General features: G+C 45.3%; 1 protein-coding gene across 2 annotated transcripts in view; it reads right to left on the bottom strand.

The window, feature by feature from the left end:
• The window catches only part of GRTP1 (growth hormone regulated TBC protein 1), a 106,961-nt gene that overhangs the window by 5,272 nt on the left and 79,180 nt on the right, over window positions 1–22,509 (bottom strand). For both annotated transcript variants that reach the window (XM_063459607.1, XM_063459616.1), the window contains exons 7-8: window positions 19,682–19,854; window positions 10,736–10,921 (exon numbers count right to left, since the gene is read on the bottom strand). In XM_063459607.1, the coding sequence (XP_063315677.1) occupies window positions 10,736–10,921; window positions 19,682–19,854 (359 nt within the window). The remainder of the gene's footprint in view (window positions 1–10,735; window positions 10,922–19,681; window positions 19,855–22,509) is intronic.

Below are 22,509 nucleotides of genomic sequence, written 5' to 3'. Positions count from 1 at the left end.
CGATCCTTGTGGGGCATGGTATTGTAGTAGTGTGTCAGTTGTATGTACCTCAAGACGACGATGGGGGTCTGAGGTTCACCGTCCAGCAGCGAGTCTAGAGTGCGAAGCTTCCCAGCCCCCAATACTCTGTATATTGGGATATATGTCCCAGTGGTTGTGATAGGCCATGCGCCGGGTGGGAGCCCTCCTCCCACCGATTTGTTATGTGTCAAAGGGGTCATCGGGCTAGGAATGGGAGAGATGTGAGTTTGGCCTCTCATGGTCCTCCATCCCTGGATCGTCTGTAGGACTGTCCCTTCCTCTCGGTGTTGTGAGACAGTATGCCCATCGCCTCCCCAGATCTTAGCCTCGATCGTAGGGCCTATAAGGCCTCTGTCCAGCTCCACCCATTGTTTCCATGGTGCTTTCGCGTGCCAGTCCAGGATACGTTGTAGTACTGTGGCTTGGTAGTACTTCTTGAAGTCCGGCAGTGCTAGGCCTCCTCGCTGTCTGGGTCGGGTAAGTATGTCATACCGCAGCCTGGATCTTGCGCCTCGCCATAAATAACGGATAACTGCCGATTTCAGGGGAGAAAAGAAGGTTGTTGGTAGAGCAACTGGGATGGTCTGAATTAGGTAGAGGAGTCTCGGGAGTATGTTCATTTTCAGAACTGCAATACGGCCATGCCAGGAGATGTGCGGGTATGACCATTTGGTCAGGTCAGCGACTATCTTTTGTGACATGGGTTGAAAGTTGAACCTGTATATGTCCGACGGGTCAGTGGGTATCCAGAGGCCGAGGTACTTCATTTTGTCCTGACACCATCGGAACGTGAAGTGCGGTTTCAGTGAATCGTATTCTGAAGAGGGTAACGTGAGATTCAAGGCTTCGCATTTTGCAAGATTGAGCTTGAATCCAGATAGTTTCCCGTATTTTTCAATTTCAGAGAGGAGGCAAGGTAGGGTGGTTCTGGGGTTGCGTATAAAGAAAAGCAGATCATCCGCATACGCGGCTACCTTATGACACTTCTCCTTCCATTCGTATCCCTGGATGTCGGGGTTCAAGCGGATCGACTGAAGTAGTGGTTCTAGCGTTATTGCGAACAGCAGGGGCGATAACGGGCACCCCTGGCGGGTGCCGTTATTAATTGCGAAGTCGGTTGTCGTGGCTCCGTTAACTCTGATCGTGGCCCGGGGTCTGCTATACAACGCCGCTATCCAGGTGAGTAGCCTTTGTCCGCAGCCCATCTGTTGAAGAGTCGCTATCATAAAGTTCCAATTAACGCGATCGAACGCTTTTTCAGCGTCCGTCGACAACAGCATTAGGGGAGTTTTCGATCGCCTGACGTGGTGCTGAATGGAGAAGAGTCGGAGAGTGCTATCTCTAGCCTCCCTGCCCGGGATAAAACCGGTTTGGTCAACGTGGATCAAATCTGGAAGGAGTTGTTTCAATCTAGTGGCCAGGACCTTGGTAAATAGTTTAGCGTCCACATTGAGCAGTGAGATCGGGCGGTAACTAGCGCAGGCCAGCGGGTCTTTCCCTGGTTTTAATAGTACCGTGATGGTGGCTGCCAGTGATTCCAGTCCGAAGTTTCCCCCTTCCCCAGCTTCATTAATGGCCTTGGTCAGCCATGGAAGCAGGGTATCGGAGAATTTTTTGTAATACCCGACCGAAAAGCCCTCCGGTCCCGGGGCCTTGCCGGTTTTGGAAGATTTAAGAGCTGCCGTGAGTTCTTCAGTGCTAACCGGGGAGTCCAGTATCGAGGCCGCGTCCCGGGTAATTGTGTTCGCGATGGTGCTGCGTAGGTATTCCTGGATCCGCGCAGTCTGTCGTGTCGGAGATCCTCTGTCTGCCGGTGAAGGCAGGTTGTACAGGTTTTGGTAGTATACCCTGAATTCCTCCGCGATTTTTTGTGGAAGGGGCGACACTTCTCCTGTCGCGAGCCGTATTTTGTGCATCTGTCTGTGAGGCGAAGGACCCTTGAGAATTCTTGCCAGGTATTTGCCCCCTTTATTCGCGTGAGCATAGTAGAAGCCTTTCGAGCGCCGTAGCGTCCTGAGGTGCTTTTTCAGGATGAGTTCTCTAAGGTTTCTTCTCTTTTCCATCAATTCGCCATATACTGCGTTAAGATGGGTTCTTTTGTGCTGGCGTTCCAGGAGCGCTATAGATTGGTAGAGGTCGGTCATTGCTTGCATCGCTTCTCGTCGCTTGATCGTGGCAGTGCGTATGAGTACTCCTCGGATGACACTTTTATGGGCTTCCCAGATGGTGATGGGGGATATCCCGGGAGTATCATTGTCCCTGAAAAATTGTTCCAGCTCTTGAGTGATTTGTGTTCTGGTCCCTGGGTCTGACAGGAGAGTTTCGTTAAGTCGCCATGTCCACCTAGATGGCCGAAATAGAGGGGACTCTAATTCCATTATAACTGAACTATGGTCTGACCATGCAGCCGGTTCGATATTGGCTTTACGTAGCCTAGATAAGCCTTCCTGTGTAATAAAGAGGAAATCGATGCGGGAGTATCGGTCATGTAAGGCTGAGTAATACGTATAGTCCTTAGACGTGGGATTTAGGGTTCTCCAGCAGTCGACCAGCCTCATAGAGCTCAGAGAGTCTCGGATGCTTTTAATGTGGCGTTGTGACAGGCAGCTATGCCCTGATGAGGAGTCTAGTGTCGGATCCAAAGGAGCGTTAAAATCGCCTCCTACCAGAAGGATCCCTTCCGTAAAATCTTCCAGTTTGTGTAAGACATTACGTAGAAAGGGGGCCTGTTTCTTATTGGGGGCGTATATCGTCGCTAAAGTGTAAACTTTGTCGGTCATAACGCCCTTTAAAAAGAGGTATCGCCCTTGCGGGTCAGTTTCTCGCTCTAGTTCCCGGAACGATAGCTCGGCCGCCACAACAATAGCTACTCCTGCCCTGTGGGCCGATGGGTGGTTGCAGAAGTAAGCGTCAGGGTAATGCCTATTGTGCAATCTGGGCGCTGAGCCTTCCCTGAAATGGGTTTCCTGTAGCATGGCAATCGAGATCTGTTGTTTCTTCAGCGCTCTAAGTAAATGCGACCTGCGTTCCGGAGCATTTAAGCCTCTGCAGTTTTGTGTGAGGACCCTCAGGGGGGTGCAACGGTACGCCATGGCCAAATCGCGATCTATGCGGTTCGAGCGTCAGTCAGGTCTAGGGCCCACAATACAGGTCTGCGCCAGGGAGTGGAAGAAGGGGAGGGAGGCAGGAAAGAGATGAGTTAGCCTGTGAGGTACCAGGGGGGGGGGGGGGATTCCTCAGGAGTTCGAGGCGGCTGGGAAGAGAGTCAGTCAATGAGTGTAACGAGTAGGGTTGGAAAGATCCCAACTACTAACAGTGGTCGTCTTCAATGATTGGGTGCGTCCTGAGTCTAGGAGAATTAACGTAAACTAGGTCCTTTCCCTCGGGAGGGGGGGGGGGGGAAGGAACAAGTGCTGCAACCAGCGCCGATAAGCACCAGACCTGGGACCCGCCCAGAGGTCGGGAAAGCCTACAGCCTGGCTGAGAAGCCTGAGCACTAGTGAAGGTGTGGGTAGCGTGATGCAGGGTCCGCACCAGATGTAGTGGTAGAGGAGATAACGAAAGGTGTTAGGAATGTAGGGAATGTGAGGTTACCCGTCTCCTCCCTCTTATCTATTTTGAGTGCTAGGCTTACTTATGCGTCGTGTGTAAATGGTCACATGTGTCAAACGTGTACAGACATTATATGCAATATCGTATTAACTTTCAACATTACAGTTTTGTTTCACAGCCAGACATATCAACTCTTTAAGTAAAATACTAAATACAAGATAGAAAACATGAAATATTAAGTATCAATCATAGAATGTTATAAAATTAAGACTACCCCTGTGTCCTGGTTCAGGTCCCCTTAGGCTATGCGTTACCCACTGAATTCCTGTGTCATCTTTCCCCGTGTCCCTGCTCCCCTCCGAGCCATGTCAACTTCGCGGTGTATATACGGCCCTCTCTCCCCAGGAATAAGACCATCCCCTCCCCTTAGGAGTGCGGGTTTGTGTGAACCTCGAGATCAGGGTCATTGTCATTGTCACCCCTGCCCACCCGATGGTGAGATTGCCGATGGGTTGTCAGACACGTTGAGGTCATGAAGTGGGCAGTGTGTGCGTGGTACTTCCCATAGTTATGGTTAGACATCAATCACCGGGGAGGCTCATAGAGGTCTGAGGTGTATGTGTCTTGCCGTGCACTATCAAAGCTCATTTACAAATATCTACTGTTCATTGCAGCGTGTGGCATGTATGACATGGGTGTAATTCTAAAGACCCCGTTCCCAGTACCTAACAGCAATGTAACGGTGATAGAGTCAGGTAGCATACAAATGGGAAACAGTGTGTAAACATATATCAGGCAATATAGAGTCCATATAATTAACATTGAGATTGCATGTTCACGTGTTCTGCTATGTTGCCGTCTGAACTGATGTCCAAAGACTGGTATCGGCAGGCAACTCGGAGACTGGCCCCAAAACCCCAAAGTCCCCAACCCGATATCCCCCACCCCACATATATTTCCAGAGCCCCGGTAGCAGCGGAATCAGGGGGGCGGGGAGGGTAATGCAGGGGGAGCGGCACCGTATCAGACATAGCGCCAGGAGTCTATAGTCCCGGAGGGGGCCCCATTCAGAAAAAATAACCCCAATGTACCTGAGGGTGTCAGCTGTGAGTATTCTGTCCCCATCATCGGGCGTGTGGAACACAGGCAACAATCTTCCCATGGTAGGACAGTGAGGTACCTCCAAGGCAAGCTGGAACTGCAATGGCGTTGAGGTGGGGCGAAGAGCAGGCCGGGGAAAGTGAGGATATCCAGGATGATCCTTGGTAGCCTTCATCGGGTAGGATTCTTATTCTTCAGGAGAGGTTGGGTTTCTGCGCCGCCTGGTGAGCTCAGGTGGTGGGGATCTTGCTTCCCTGCGTCTGCTCCCTCTTTGCGGTCTTGGGGGCAGGCCTGGGGGGCCTAATATCCAATTCGGTACTGGCAGCAGGGGGAGGCCGAGTTCTTCCAGGAAACCCGGTATGTCTTCTGGCCCCCTAAGAGATATCCAGCGGTTACCGTGTCGTGCCATGAGGGCGAATGGGAATCCCCATTTATACGTGATGCGGCGGTCCCTGAGGGCAGTAGTGACCGGGCGGAGTGCGCGGCGTGCTTCCAGGGTTAACGGGGACAAGTCATTAAATAACGATACCTGTGCCCCCCGGTAGGGCCATGCCGGTCGGTCCCGTGCTTTTTGCATGATAGCATCTTTCGTTGGGAAGGAATGTAGGCAACAGAGAATGTCCCTCGGGCCTTCCTCCACAGATCGCGGTCGTAGTGTTCTATGGGCTCTTTCAAATTCAATCACGTGTGGGGTGGGAGTCTGGAGTATAGAGTGGAATAACTCCGTCAGCACCCCCTCCACATTCTCGGTGCCCTCCGATTCCGGCACGCCACGGACTCGGATATTACACCTCCTGCCCCTGTTATCTACATCCTCAAGGTGCCTCCTCATGGACAAGAGCATCCCTCCCTGGCGTGCCACGGCTGTGTCTGTAGTTTGGAGGCGCGCTGTGAAGGCCGCAGCAGACTCCTCCACGGCGGTGATGCGGCCTGTGTGTGCGGTTACCTCTGCGCGGAGCCCCGCCAGTTCTGCCCTTACCGCCTCTTGGATGGATGTGGTAAGGGTCTGTAGGTCGGTTTTAGTGACCATTGCTGCTGTTAGGGTCTGCAGTTTCTCTTCAATCCTCTCGAAGGGAGCGGTGCCAGAGTCCGCCGCAGGCGGCGACGCCATCTTGGGGCTGCTCGGCTCCCCGCTCGTGGTAGGATGCGGGTGCAGAAAAGTGTCCAGGGGTCTTTGAAGTTGTTTCCTCGGAGTCTGGGGGTTGTCTGGTCGCTTCGTGCGACCCATTTAGCCTTGGTAAGCGCTATTAAGAGCTGTTACGAGGGATGGTGGAGCGGAGCTCTTCTCTCACGCGTCCATCTTGGTCGGCACCTAAACCACGCCCCCATTCCCTGTCCTATTGTGTTTTACACCCCACCTACTATAGACAGTTGGCTCGTTTAAGCAGGGTCTTCTTCAACCTATCATCGTTCCTTAAGTTTTCTTGCAATTGTCCTATTTATAGCTAAATCCCCCCTTATAATATTGTAAAGTGCTACGGAATATGTTGGCGCTATATAAATGGCAATAATGATGTCAATTTGAACATGATGTTGAGTTAATTGGACAATTACTGTAGATATTTTTTCTATGTATATAATTTTAAAAGCAGTCAGAGAAACTTAATTAAATTTTGAGCTGTACAATCAGTGGACCAACTCTGTGTCAGTGATTTTTCTTTCTTGACAATCAGCAGGGAACGGTTGGTGTTTAGTTTTATTGAGTACAGCAATTGGTGAGTTTCTTTCTTTCTTTCAGTCTTATTAGTTTTGCTTTGCTCATAATATGGGTGGTAGGGGAGGTTACTAGCAATATTTTAATTAAAAATAGTAATATTCTCCAAAACTAATTTACATTTTAAATACTTTTGCCAGTATTTGCCAGCAAGTGTACTCTGTACATACCCCAAGCAGAGACAGACTGAGATGAGCGGTTTAGCACAGTTGCAGAGAAAAATCTTCTTCCTTAGTCTCTTCTAGCAAACCTAGTTTGAAATTGCAGCTTAAAAATGATCATTAAACTCAAACCTCCAAATTACAAACACCACATTAAAAGACACCAACAAGCCTACTCAGGAACAGTTTGTGAGGTTTCACTCCGGGGCCATGTCCAAAAAGCAGGCCAATAAAATCATGCTACTTGGCCAGCTTATTGCTGTCGGTGATGCTTCTGTTTCAAGAATAGAAGAGGAGCCTTTCAAGCAGCTGCTGGAGACAATGGTTCCTAAATACCACCTTCCCTCACACTCCATATTTAGCAGGAACATAGTCCACTCTCTCCCATTCATTCAAGCTTTGCAGTTGTGAAAGAGGAGCTTGCTAAGGCTGCTGGTCAGAGCATTTCACTACAGATTTGTGGAATGATCCTAGTGGCCAGTATGCCTTGCTTTCCCTCACAGCACATGGTGGCAGTCCTGTGAGTCTGAGGAAGCTGCTACTTGAAGTTAAACAGCAGCAGGGATTTCAGGTGCTACCAGGAAGGATAGAAGTTGGCAACATGTGGCAGTAGGTGTGTGTCTGTCAGTGAATGTGTGTGTCTCAGAAAGTGCTTGTCAGTGAACGTGTGTGTTAAACAGTGTGTGAGACAATAACTGTCTGTCAGCGAGTGTGTATCAGTGAGGGCATGTTCTCTGTCAGTCTGCCCATCCACACTGTCATCCCCACACTATCACCTTCCTAAACACTGCCCCTACACACTGTCCCTCCCGTTCCAGCCTACAGGTAAGGGGCAGAGAGGGGGGTTAAACCCAATTTAATTTAAATGTCTCCCCCCGCAGCACTTAGCCAACACTACATCCACTAGACACACTGCATACAATACAAATTACATCCATGACATGGAAGAAAGGGGAAGAAAAGACATGAAAGGGAGGGGAACAGAGACATGGATGGAAGAGGGGGCAAAAAAAAAAAGATATGGATTCTTCAATCCATGGGGTAGATGCGAGCGAGCTGCGGACAGTGTGGCTACATCTAAGGTGTGACACATTACCTACCTGGCTAAAACTGCAGTTTGCAGAGGGATTAAGGGAGCGTGTGTGAAGAATTTATATATACATACACATATATATTCATTCTCTCTCTCTCTTCTCCCCCTCCCCCCCACTTTTGTGCCTGGACCACCATGTGCCCTCCCTAAAAATGAATCCTGAAGACGCCACTGTTCAGGGTTCCCGGATTTAGCTAGGAAGCGAGCTTGGAGGCGATACCCAGCCAGGGAACAGGGAGCTCAGTCACGATAAATAAAGCTACAGTGGTGTGTAGCTTTATTTATTGTGACAGAGCAAATGGATACCGGTCAATGTTAAATGAATGGTCCCTCCTTGGCTGCAATGCCAATATGGCAATCCATACTGCTGGCACAGCTGGTAATTCTCTAGAGGCACTGCTTATGCACCCTGGCTGTTTGCTGCCAGCAAAGAGCTCAAGGCGAGCAAAGGTAATCAATTGCCCACTCACTCTCCCCTTTATTTTCCATTTAATTTGACTTGGGGATCATACATCCTCACTCACCTAGAGTGTACGGCGCGATTCGGCGGAGGTGGTGCATTACTCATTAATTGTCAAATGTTTCCAAATCCAGACAAATCCTTGACTTGAGTGAGAGGGTTGTAGGGTGATGCGGAAAGCAGGCATGTGGTTTATTTTTAATTTGTTTTTACTTTTGTCCAGTTTCCCAGTTCCTTCATACTAACTGTGGCTTCATCCACAATTGTATCATTAACTAAATCCATAGTTTATCTACTCTGCTCTCTCATCACTTATTGGGAATTATTGACATGCCTGCCAAATTGTGCCCTTGCTCCTTTAGCACCACAGCAGTATTCCTTCAATTGTCACAGGACAAGGTCATATAACTACAATCCTTGTATTCATGTTACCGCTATGCATAATACTAGTGCCTAGCTCGGCAGCCTTAAATCGTAGATGATGACACAGCTTGCTACCAACGTATCTTGGGAAAGTAACTTCATCCCTCGCTTCTAGCCCGCAGGAAACATACTCAACTCCCTCCCACCCTTTTTTTATATATATGATGAAAGTCTGATTGGTCAGACTGAAACGTCGATTTTTTAACCTGGAGCATTAAAAGTTAAATTTTATTTTTAAACAAAGTGAGTCCGTGGAGTGCTATCTACTTTTTCTTTATATATATATATATATATATATATATATATAAAAAAACGGACTTTGTCTAATTGCCAAATTATAGAATAATTTTAATATTTAAGGTGGGATTTGACTCTCTTTTACAATACCAAGTGAGCGAGTGAATACCAAGCCTGGACGTCTTCTGGGTCACTGTTGTGTCCACACCGCCTGAACATTACTAGCAACTTAGTGGGACCCGAACTTTAAGTTACCCTTTTCTTTCCTTGGAGTTATGCGCAGTGTTTACTGTTGAAAAGGTGAATGTACAATATTTGAAATGCTTTAATAACATTGTTGTTGAATTATATGTGTTTTCTTATTGATGCTACCATGTCAATTATATCTTGCATTCAGTTGGAATGAAATGACACATAATTTTTTTAATTTTTTTTTTTTATTACAGATATTTTATTTTTTAATTCTAAGTGTATTTTGATATTAATATATGTATATTTACAACATAATACACTAAGAATGAGATTATTTCTATATATCAACCCAGGAAGTCCCCATGAGGCAGTGTTTTGGACTGCCAATAGGACCATGGCCTGCAAAGGCCATATTTGCTGTAGGGGGACTGTCTGTGCAGGACGGCATAGTACGCCATAACGGCATTAAGGAGTTTAATGACTAACATTAACGGTATAACCGCGATATTAATCACAGTAATGTGTCTTTAGAGATAAGTCTATTTAAATAAGATTCATTATTCTTGTTCTAAATTACATTTTAGTTGGTTGCATAAATTGCTGTTAGAAATGTTGTGTTGTGCAGTCGCTTATATTTCTCTATGGGGACAATACTATTATAGTGATTCTTTTTATTTACACAATGGATTAGACTCCACACATTCTAATGTTTCTCCTTTATGTATGTCAGGTTGACCCCTATTAGTATATTTAGAGAGAGGTGGTGGCTGTTAAGAATGGTGCCCTTGAAGGCACAGATTAGGGCTGTCTCTTGTATTTTCCATTCAAAGTTCCTCTTTAGAACCTGTTGAATTCACTGCTTAAAATATATGCCTTCCTATTTAAGCTTGATTGTTACAATGTTGCCTACTTATTGAGCTACTCTAAGTGCATACATATACATTTAGCTCTCTTCGTATCTAGTTTTTTTGATACATGTTTAGGACTGCCTGATCCAAATATTATTTATTCCCGCTTCTCTCTTTTTCTTCTTTTTTTATTTATATTTTGATCAGATATTTTTCTTTTGGTGATCTATCATTTGGGGTGTACCCAACATTCACACATATTACTATGTTTTTATATAATTTTATAGTTTTAGATGTCCAATTAAAAAAAGTTATGTTTTATTATATTTAGGGCTGGATAAATCTTTATTCATTTGTCTTTTCTAATCGTTATATTTAGGGGTACACATCGCCCCTCCCCGGAAGTAGCATTCCATTGCAATTCAATGAGAAGTATTTGCAAGGCAGTTGCTCAGCAATTGTTGCCTCCTGAGTTTAGCTCCACTTTGCTAACCAAACCAGGAAGTAACAGGACTGATTGACAGCCAAGGATGTGTATCCAGGTTAATTTATAGAAGTGTCAATTTCTATTGAAATGTGCACTTTTTAGGACACACTTCAGAAAAAGTATTTGAGCAAGCTAAAGTGCTTTAGGAGTCTGGAGTATCCTTTTAAGACACAGATCCTCCGATCTCTGCAGCCGGTTTGGGTCTGCCAGCCATCCATGTCACAGGCTGCTGACCCCTATTCTTGATTACTGAAAGAGTAGACTAGTCAAAAGTTAGAATGGTGGCAAAGTAGCACTAGTCTATTATACTAGGTATATATTTCTAACAAAAGCAATTTCTTGTTCTCTGAAGACGTTACTTGCATCAATTGAGGGGCATTCAGAGTATGGTTGCCAAGGACTTGCTTGCCCCTTTAAGCTAGTGCTATTGTATGTATATACAGTACCTGCATGAATACGTGGCATTCCGTAACATATCTTCCTTTGGTGATTTCTTTGAACTTCTCACAAATTTCAGGGAAATTTCGGGCTTCCAGTATGAAGGCTTGGTACTGCTTGATTAGTGTTAAGGCCACACGGAAGATAATTTTGGAGCCTTCATAAAACAGAGAGTCCCATATTCTCAAGACAGTCTGTGAATAATGAAAAGAGGTGTTAATAGACCGAGGTCTGATTTTAGTGCCACATTACGAGTTCCCATGCTTGATGTCTGGTTGGCAGGGAAAGAAAAACAGCATGTCCTTGGCAAAGACTCCACAAAGGGAAGGCCCTACAAAAACAGTACCTGGTCAGGCAATTTACGAATTACAAGGTGCAGAGGCATCTTTTCTATTGTGTAAATGTTTGCATGTGTGTGCCTGTCTGTTCACCTGTTTATGTCTGTAAGTTACTGTGAGTGTGCCAAGAGCTGTGTTAAGTGTTGGGGAAGGACTAGGGTGAGGATTTAAGAAGGGGTCACCAAATTATTTCTGGGCTCAAGCCCCTGGTGGTTTTTGACCCTTGCAACACCCGAGTGCTGGTATGGTGTCAAGTATGATATTACCAAGTAAAAAACAAATTACCAATAACCATAATCACCAATAACCAGAATGTATGCGTATCTGTATCTACGTTCAATGCTTTGGCAACCACTTTAACAACACACTAAAACATAGAGAGGTCGGTTTTTGCTTGGTTTTATACTTGGAACAAGCTTTATGTCCACAGAGTGGCTGCCATCATTAAAAAAGAAACACAACAAAAACATTTTTTTTTCTTCTGTTCTATATAATTGGTGCACTGGAATTACTGCCCAGTTTATCATGTTTAAAGTGGATTTCACTTTCAGATAGATCCCTTTCAGTATGGAGAATTACACCCACAGCCAGTAGCATACCTACCACAGTCCCAGGTCGCCGCTGCGACCGGCCCCTTACTCCAGGGGGCCCAGCCGCAGCTGCGACCATGGGCCACCTGCATCCCTTCTGGGCTAGGCTGGCGGTTCCCGGATGTCTGGCAGGAGGGGAGAGCTATGCTGCTCCCCTCCTGCCTGTCTGTAGCACGGCTGAGCAGTCTGATAGGAAGTGCTCACTGTGAGAGTACTTCCGGTCAGGCAGGGAACCGTGGCAAGAAGCAAGTATAGGAGGGGGAGTGAGGTAGGAATGGGACACCTGCAGGGGAGGGGAGAGAGATGGAAGAATGGGACACATGGAGGTGAGAGGGGAGGAATGAGACACAGTGAGGGAGGAGAGGGGGATGTATGAGACACATGGAGGGGAGGAAGAGAGAGGGAAGAATGGGACACATGGAGGGGAGGGGAGGGGAGAGAGTGGGAGGAATGGGACACATGGTGGGGCTGGGAGGGATGAGGGTATGGAACACACGGAGGGGCTGGGAGGGACGAGGGTATGGGACACAAGGATGGGTTGGGGGTGGGGGGGAGGGACCTATGGAGGGGATGAGGGGGATTTGTGCACCAGGCCCCTGTGGTTTCTTGTTATGCCTTTGCCCCCAACTGTATCTCTGGCTTCAGAAATCAAATAGCTGTGCAGGTCCTGCTCAGCTCAATTAATTACATCAGTTTGCATGAGAGTTTCAGAATAGATATACTATCAGGATAATTACATAGCATTAGGTCATGGGTCCTTCAATGTAGTACCAATAGTGTCCCTGCTTGTGGGTAGGGGGTAGTGGATAGGAAATGGTTTTCAGGAACAGGCCTAATGTGGTATAAGAAATGTTGACCATTATGTTAATTCTGACAGTGTGTAGTGCAACAATTCCGTCACATAAAAAAAAAAAACGACTTTCTTTAGGAGACAATATTATATGAACAGATGTCAAAAATAAAAGGTAGAGACTCTAGAAAGATATTTAAAGGGACATTCTTTGCACCCAGAACATGGTATATACACGATTTTAAGGGAAGACATTTGAAATCGGAGGAGCAGGGCCGGCGCTACCATTAAGGCGAATAAGGCATTCGTCTGGGGCGCCGGCCTCTGGGGGGCGCCCACCGGGAGGTTTCCTGGTGGGCTGCCCTGCTGCGGTCTGGGGATGCTGTGCTGGGTGAGTGGCTCCTTAGCCCCCCCCCCCCCCAGCGCAGCCATTCAGCTGCTGGGCTCCCTCTGCAGCCGATTACCTGCTCAGGGAGTGGGGTTTACTGTAACCCCATCCCCCGAGCAGAGCACTGTGCTTCCTGCAGGCTGGGGGAAGACGGGATGTAAGCTGGTATCCCGGCTGCCCCCTGTCTGTGAACACAGGAAGCACTCAGAGGGGAACAGGAAGCAGCCTGTGCTCACAGTGCACGGCTCTCCTGCTCCCCCAGCAGAAAGAAAAACAACATCCTGGATCCTGCTGCCTGGAACTCTTCACAGCACCCAGGTATGGCATGGGGGATTGCTTATAGTATCAATGTTTGTAAATTGATGTGTGTGTTACATTACTGTGTGTGTGTAAATAAAGTGTGACTATATGTAGAGTGGTGTGATTTTGTGTTTGACTGACAGTGTGTGTGTGTTAATGAGAGTGTGCAAGTGACACTGTGTTAGTATGTGCAAATGACACTGTGTGTGTGTGTGTGTGTGTGTGTGTGTGTGAGAGAGTGTGCAAGAGACTGTTTTAGGGAGAGTGTGCAAGTGACACTGTGTGTGTGAGAGTGTGCAAGTGACACTGTGTGTGTGTGTGTGTGTGAGTGTGCAAGTGACACTGTTGTGTTAGTAAGAGTGTGTAACTGGCAATGTGTGTTGTGAGAGTGTGTAGGTGACACTGTATGTCAGTGAGAGTGTGTGTGTGTGTGTCAGTGAGAGTGTGTAAGTGACATTGTGTATGTCAGTGAGAGTGTGCAAGTGACATTGTGTATGTCAGTGAGAGTGTGCAAGTGACAATGTGTATGTCAGTGAGAGTGTGCGAGTGACATTGTGTATGTCAGTGAGAGTGTGCAAGTGACACTGTGTATGTCAGTGAGAGTGTGCAAGTGACAATGTGTAGGTCAGTGAGAATGTGTATGTGTTAGAGTGTGTAAGTTAGTTAGAATGTGTAAGTCTGTATGCCAGTGAAAGAGTGTGTGTATTAGTGAGATTGTGTGACATTGCAAAGGTAATTATTGCAATTTTTAAGAAACTGAAATAATTACTGTCCTGGGTTAACGTCCTTTAGTGGCTATGCATTGAGACGTCCAGCGTCACGCAAAACCTAGTGTCATGGAAATACCACTGCAAGCGCGGCCATTAAGGAGCGAAGGCGGACCCAAGCCAGAACGAAAGACATTGGTGCTGGACCCAGGTAAGTGACAGAAGGGGTTTAACCCCTTCTGCACCACAAGGGGGGTGCGTTTGACAGAGGGGGAAGCTATAGTGCCAGGATAACAAGTTTTTTTCCTGGCACTATAGTTTACCTTTAATGCCTACTCAGTGCGTCTCTTTCCCTAAATGTCTCTTCACTGTAATTCAGAGTTTAGTGAATAAACATCTAAAGGGAATGTAGTTGCATTCATGAGGGGGCGGCAAAATGGATTGTTGCCTAGGGCGGCAAGAATCCTTGCACCGGCCCTGCATAGGAGCTTCAATTATTCAGCACAGCAGAATATGTAAATGCTTTATAAATGCCAGTAATAGTAATTTCTGCAAATGGATAGATGAGGTTTCTTAACAAAATTAAAATCAAGAAACAATGGGCATCTTGTATATGCAATTTAATGTAACTACAATTCTTTACACTAGGTGGCACCAAAATACAGGGACCAGATTAAATTACAATCTCCTAAAAGGTGCATGGCCTTAATTAACCCTTTTATGATTGGGCAAATCCTACTTACAATTACATTTCTGAAGTCTCATTCATGCACATGACCCTGACTACATTTGAACTAGACTGCAGAACACTTTCTGTTCCTATGCCAATGAAGTTAAGTAACTATGCACCCGAAAACAAGATCTGCAAACATTAACAGATTAGATAAATGAGCAGAATATAAAAATAGCATATATCTAGCCAGCATAGGCATGGAGCTCACACTTTCATCAATTTACATTTAAAAGTATTGATTACTGAAAAAGAAAAAAAAATCCCGCCAATCAGTTTCCCTGCCCCAAAATTGTTATCATTTTTTGATTCAACATGTTTTACTATGACTAAAATTTGGGTTGCGTGGTTTGTGTAGCTAACCCAACATATTCTGAATAAATAACATGTACTGTCATTCTAAAAGAGTAACCTAAACCCATTAACACATTCAGTGCTGTACGAGAGAGTGTAGCACATGCACAAAAAAACAAGGGAATATTTTTAATGTATTTTACACATCTCTCAATCTATCATTCTTGTTAGAAACCGAATTCTCTTCCCTCGCCTCATTTTCGTTTTCTGTATCCTTTCACACTGGCATAAACAAATACAAAAAATTACAAACACACAACTAAAACAAAGCTAAAAATCAAACTACATGAGTCTCTAGTACTGGGTAGAGGGTGATTATATACACATACATACAAACATACTTACATATACACACACACATACAGTTCATAGAGAGTTGATCAGACAGGTGCAGTTTGAGTGTCTAGTATTGCTTTCAAAAACTTCAATATTATTATTATTTTATTATTTATATAGCACCATCAGATTCCATAGCGCTGTACAATGGGTGTATGTATATATATATATCTATATATATATAATATAATATAAAACATCTATTTAATATACTCAAACACAAATGCTAGCAAGTGATAATAGCTACATAAATATACAATAATGAGAAAAGGTAATATGGTGCTACAATCACCTGTATGGATCACTCTAAACACACAAATAGAATGCAAAATGTGGAATAAAATAGTGAGAGCACTCAAAACAAATAAAAAGTTACCACAAGCGTAGGTGGAAACAATCTTAAAATATAAATAAAGAGAAATACCACAGGGTAATACAGTTACACACTTTGGTAAACAAACACACTACTGGTCCAACTCACATGCTGCTGAGCCACTTAAAAAAAGCTGGGTCAGACTAGAAGCTCAAAACTCATTTTTTAAAAGGGAAAATGGTTTCTACTACGGTATCAACTGTAAAGGATGCACTTTAAGACAGAATAGGAATAAAAATGTAAAATAATTCACCTCATTTAGAAAGCATCAAGAACATACCATTAAATCATTCATAACATGTTGTTCCAAAAACATTATATATATGCTGACATGTCCCTGTGGATTCCAGTACATTGGCAAAACACCACGGGCTCTTAAAATATGCATTAGAGAACATATCTATAATATTACCGTAATAGGAAATTCTACCAATGTAGCGTATCTAAACATTTCCTGGAAGCCTGTGGTGGTAATGCTAGTGGACTGGAATTCATGGGGATTGAAGGGGTTAAAGTACACAGGAGGGGAGGGGATATTGGAAGTCTCCTCAGCAAATCTGAAATGAGGTGGATTTTTAACACTGACACCTTGCTACCTCATGGCCTAAATGCCAATTTTGAAATCAATTCTTGTATATGATTAATATTTAAGTGTTTTATCCTGTTTTCCCCTTTATACAGTTTTTTTCAGCCCTTATTAACCTCTAATTTTATATATGTATGTTTCTATCACATTGAAAACACTAAGTGGAAGTATCCAGATTTCAACAAGGATCCACTGTACCCTCCGCTTAAAGCTTCTAGTCTGAGCCTGCTTTAAGTGGCTCAGCAGCATGTGAGTTGGACCAGTAGTGTGTTTGTTTACCAAAGTGTGTAACTGTACTACCCTACAGTCTCTCTCTTTATTTATATTTTAGGATTGTTTCCACCTACGCTTGTGGTAACTTTTTATTTGTTTTGAGTGCTCTCAATATTTTATTCCACAAGTGACTATATACATTCTGAAAGATTATCTATCCATTCAGGTATATCCTCTACAAATAGTTATGTAAAAAAAAAATTAAAATCCAAAAGCTTAATGGAACTAATCCAAATCAGTAAAACTGATTATGTCACTGGTGCCTGACATATGGTAAATACATAGATCCATACATCTATCCAATTGGAAGGATTTAAATCATACACTTTTTATTTAAATTTATTTTAAGATATGCGGTCATATGTTTTAGCCATCTTTGAGTTTGTTGCACGATTGTCTTATCATTTTGGGATTGCCATCTTTACTCTTAAAGTGTGTAGTATGACCTGTTGGAAATCTTAAGCTATTTAAAAGACAAATGGAAACATTTTTGAAATTGCACTGAAACTAAAATATGTTTGCCTTGTATAAAATTTAATTTTTTCTATGTTTTTAAATGACCACTTTAGGAACGTATAAGCCAGTGATGGCGAACCTTTTTGAGCCCGAGTGCCCAAACCGCAATACATGCCAACTTTTTTTTCCTTAAAGTGCCAACACGGCAATTGCGTGTTTGTGGAGGGGGGGTGCGTGTGTGTGTGTGTGTGGGGGGGGGGGGGGTGCGTGTGTGGGGGTGTGTGTGTTGTATGTGAGGGGTGCTTTGTGTGTGTATGTGAGGGGTGCTGTGTGTGTGTATGTGAGGGGTGCTGTGTGTGTGTATGTGAGGGGTGCTGTGTGTGTGTATGAGGGATGCTGTGTGTGTGTGTATGAGGGGTGCTGTGTGTGTGTGTGTATGAGGGGTGCTGTGTGTGTGTGTATGAGGGGTGCTGTGTGTGTGTATGAGGGGTGCTGTGTGTGTGTATGAGGGGTGCTGTGTGTGTGTATGAGGGGTGCTGTGTAAGTGTGTGAGGGGTGCTGTGTAAGTGTGTGAGGGGTGCTGTGTAAGTGTGTGAGGGGTGCTGTGTAAGTGTGTGAGGGGTGCTGTGTAAGTGTGTGAGGGGTGCTGTGTAAGTGTGTGAGGGGTGCTGTGTAAGTGTGTGAGGGGTGCTGTGTAAGTGTGTGAGGGGTGCTGTGTAAGTGTGTGAGGGGTGCTGTGTAAGTGTGTGAGGGGTGCTGTGTAAGTGTGTGAGGGGTGCTGTGTAAGTGTGTGAGGGGTGCTGTGTAAGTGTGTGAGGGGTGCTGTGTAAGTGTGTGAGGGGTGCTGTGTAAGTGTGTGAGGGGTGCTGTGTAAGTGTGTGAGGGGTGCTGTGTAAGTGTGTGAGGGGTGCTGTGTGTGTGTTTGGGGGGGGTGCTGTGTGTGTGTTTGGGGGGGGGTGCTGTGTGTGTGTTTGGGGGGGTGCTGTGTGTGTGTTTGGGGGGGTGCTGTGTGTGTGTTTGGGGGGGTGCTGTGTGTGTGTTTGGGGGGGTGCTGTGTGTGTGTTTTGGGGAGTGCTGAGTGTGTGTTTTGGGGAGTGCTGAGTGTGTGTTTTGGGGAGTGCTGAGTGTGTGTTTTGGGGAGTGCTGTGTGTGTGAGAGGGGTGCTGTATGTGTGTGTGAGACGGGTGCTGTGCGTGGGGTAGGGCTGCTGTATGTGTGTGTGAGACGGGTGCTGTGCGTGGGGTAGGGCTGCTGTATGTGTGTGTGAGAGGGGTGCTGTGCTGTGTGGGGGGTAGGGATACTGCTGGCGGGGTATGGGTACTGCTGTGGGGGGTAGGGGTAGTGTGTGGGGGTAGGGGTACTGCTGGGAAGTAGGGGTACTGCTGAGGGGTAGGGGTACTGTGTGGGGGGGTAGGGGTACTGTGTGGGGGGGTAGGGGTACTGCGTGTGGGGGGGTAGGGGTACTGCGTGGGGGGGTAGGGGTACTGCTGAGGGGTAGGGGTACTGCGTGGGGGGGTAGGGGTACTGCGTGGGGGGGTAGGGGTACTGTGTGTGGGTAGGGGTACTGTGTGTGGGGGTAGGGGTGCTGTGTGTGTGGGGGGGTAAGGGTACTGCTGGGATGGTGGGGGTACTTCTGGGGGGGTAGGGTGCTGCTGGGGGGGTGGGGTGGTGCTGTGGGGGGTAGGGGTGGTGCTGTGGGGGGTAAGGGTACTTCTGGGGGGGTAGGGTGCTGCTGGGGGGGTAGGGTGCTGCTGGGGGGGTGGGGTGGTGCTGGGGAGATAGGGGTGGTGCTGTGGGGGGTAGGGTGGTGCTGTGGGGGTAAGGGTACTTCTGGGGGGGGGTAAGGGTTCTGCTGGGGGTGGTAGGGGTACTGCTGATGGTGGTAGGGGTACTGCTGATGGTGGTAGGGGTACTGCTGATGGTGGTAGGGGTATTGCTGAGGGGGGGTAGGGGTATTGCTGAGGGGGGGTAGGGGTATTGCTGAGGGGGGGTAGGGGTACTGCTGGGGTGGTAGAGGTACTTCTGGGGGGGTAGGGTGCTTCTGGGGGGGGTAGGGGTGGTGCTGTGGGGGGTAAGGGTACTTCTGGGGGGGTGCTGTGGGGGCTAGGGGTGGTGCTGGGGAGATAGGGGTGGTGCTGGGGGTGTAAGGGTACTTCTGGGGGGGTAGGGGTGCTGTGTGTCAGTATCCCCCCCTCCCTCCTTCTTACCTTTAATGAAGGGGGGGGGGGACACAGCCATCCCTGGTGGTCCGGTGGTGGTACCGTCATCCCTGGTGGTCCGGTGGTGGCAGGCAGTGCTTCCGGTTCGGGAGGCAGGGGAGGGATCTGTGATGCTGATCCCCTGTCCTCCCGCGCGATGCTGTGTGGAGCGTTGCCATGGTAACGCTCGGCAACGCTCCACACAGCATCGCGCGGGAGGACAGGGGATCAGCATCACAGATCCCTCCCCCTGCCTCCCGAACCGGAAGCAGAGTAGGCGCCTGCCGTTTCGGGCAGGCAGGTGCCTACCCTGCAGTGATAGCGGACCTGTGGCCGCGTGCCCACAGAGAGGGCCCGGCGTGCCACCTGTGGCACGCGTGCCACCTGTGGCACGCGTGCCATAGGTTCGCCATCACTGGTATAAGCCATAACCTTTAAAGATTTCCCCAAGGTAAATGAGATAGGAGTTTGGTTCAGAATTGAATAATATTCTAGGGTTGCCCAATAAGATTAACAAATGACTGAAGAAACCTACCTCTACTGGAAGAATGTCTATAAATAAGCAAATAAACCAGCGGGAGACCACCAATGTCCACATCACTGCATGTCTCTCCATCAGTTCAGCAACTGCTGGGACCTTCATTTTCACCAACTCTCCAAGTACCTCCTGGTCTGTTTTAAGACCAATCATTGCAGGGCTGTAGTAGTCTAGAACAAAACAAAATATTTATTTACAAAAGAACACACCCACACCCACCACCACCAAAGCTATTTATTAAGTCACAAGTTTACAGCTCATTGTTGGTGGATAATAATTCTAGAAAAAAAAATGAGTGTTGAATAACACTAATAATATAGATTACTTGCAAATATAAATCCAAAATAGGAACAGCATTGAAACTGTTTCAGTCACCTAAAGGAACCTTTGAGGAGTCAACAAATTAGATTAGGAGATCCTTAGTAAAAGGTATCATCCTCACACTGGTTACTTTAGCTATATCACCAGCGATGACCAAGTAACACATTTAATCTCCTGTGGCACAACATGCCAGACTGAAACTCAATGTACTTTCTATATAGCGTTAATTTGGAGATTGGATACCATGGACCATCTGGCACTCATCAACAATTTCTAAATTAGAAACACCATATGCAATATATTGCTGTGTGTATGAAGAACTGGTATGCCCAGGGCATTCTTTCTTCTTGGGCAAGTTTTGACTAGAGTGAGACATATGCTTGGTTAACTGCATCTTTTTCTACAGAATAAGGAACATCAATAATAGCTATTGATAAAATTAAATCAGAGACGTCTTTAGGACAGCAAGTCCTCTGTATTAAAATAGTTTGTTTTGTCCTTCCCATATAATTTATTGCCTACATGTTCTGTGTCAGCCATGATTAGCATATACAGTGGTACTTGCTCTGCCTAGAACAATGTACAGAAATGTCAACCGATAGCATTATACATGCACAAAATTCAGGGCCCACCATAAATAACAGCTGACTTAATGAGGTGATGGGTGTCTGGAATGGTTTGAAAGAGATAGAGATAACACACACACACACACACACACTCTCTCTCTCTCTCTCTCTCTCACACAAGTGTGATGATGGATACAAGGACAGACATGGGGTGCGGATAGATTTATAATCTGTGTAATCTAGTACAGTTCATGTAGACAATGCCACGGAATTACTGAAATAATCCCCCTCACATTTTCGTTAATATTTTATTATATCTTTTCAGGTGACAATACTAAAGAAATGACATTACTGCTATAATGTAAAGTAGCAAGTGTACAGCCTATATAAAACAGTGTCAGTTTGCTGTCCCCTCAAAGAACTCAACACACAGCCATTAATGTCTAAACCGTTGGCAACAAAAGGGAGTACACCCTTAAGTGTAAATGTCAAAATTGGGCCCAAAGTGTGCATATTTTGTTTAGCCACCAATATTTTTCAGCACTGCCTTAGCCCTCATGGGCATGGAGTTTGTCAGGATATTTATATCGGCAGACATTTTGTGCTATGATAGAAATTAAAGTGTATATTGCCTGAATCACTCTGAACAGATCAGACTCCATTTTGTTATTTTCAAGTTAACAAAAGACACAAGATTTCTATCCCTTCTGTAAAACTAACCACTTTGCCAGAAGCTAAGGAATGCTTAGTATATACAAACCTGTTGATAAGGAATGAGAACGGGGGATGGACAGACTGTCTAAATGCTAATGGAATATAATTCATTCTAAAACCCAGACATTTGTGACAGAGAAGATTAAATAATTTAATTTTACTTTCGATAATGTATAAGAGTCCCATTGTAATTTAAGGGTCATACTTAGTTATAACTGTCATATTAGAAATTATAGCAGAATTTGGAGACACATAGTCTGAAGAAAGCCCAAATAATCTCTTTCAACTGACAGAAAACTTAAATTATAAACAACCACAAAGATAAGGTAAATGACGTCAAAATAGCCACCAGGAAAAGTTAACTCTTTCCTGGATAGGTATGTTTAGTGGGACAAGACTGCCCTCTATAGACCAAATACTTAAATTGTTATCTGGAAGGTAACCACACCCCCAGTGTTTCTATTGGTCTATCACCTAGTGAATTTTTCCTTTAAAAGTTAAGACAAAGGGAAGAGAGAGGTATGCAGAGAAAGCAATGGGTATGCAAAGGAGGCAGTCAGGATCGCAGGCTAAGAAAGAAAAGCAGAGTCAGAGCAAGAAATCCAAACAAGTTCCTGAGACTACCTACTAATCTGATGAAAATATCTACTCAACTGGTAAATATACTGGTTTCATTTAATTAATCTAAATTAATTAAAATGTTCTAATAGCATGATATATGACTGGATAAATCACGATTAGATTTCGGTATTTAGAAATCTTAGTTACTAAAGAATATATGATTATGACATCCCAATCTGCAGATGGGAAAAGATTAATTATGTATTTAATGTGACATATCACATGTTAGCATATCGTGATATTTATCCAGGTGTATTGATTTGCTCTAAAATAAGATAAAATATCTGTTAAGGCAAGTTAAAATTCTGCTTATAGAACATGGTAGATTTCTCTTAATGGATGGTTCCAGGAAATGACTAATGAACTGGTTTAAATGTTATTTTATTTAAAATCACGTGACAATAGGTTTTAATTACTTAGGAGGTCTAGCCAGCATTGAAAGGGTTATTTTAACTGTTAGCTAAAGTTTTATGGCTTGATGCTGCAAACTGTGTGAAACTTTTTCTTTGTCTCTGTGAAAGACAGTCATAAATCTTGTCTTGACAATTAAGGCTGTTAACCATTAAAAAAATATGTTTTTGTATTGCCATTGTATTGCATACC

Source organism: Pelobates fuscus, chromosome 1, assembly GCF_036172605.1.
Source record: "Pelobates fuscus isolate aPelFus1 chromosome 1, aPelFus1.pri, whole genome shotgun sequence".
In the NCBI taxonomy this organism is placed as follows: Eukaryota; Metazoa; Chordata; class Amphibia; order Anura; family Pelobatidae; genus Pelobates; species Pelobates fuscus.
Note: the sequence above shows the minus strand (reverse complement) of the source record. Positions and strands in the feature narration are given on the sequence as shown.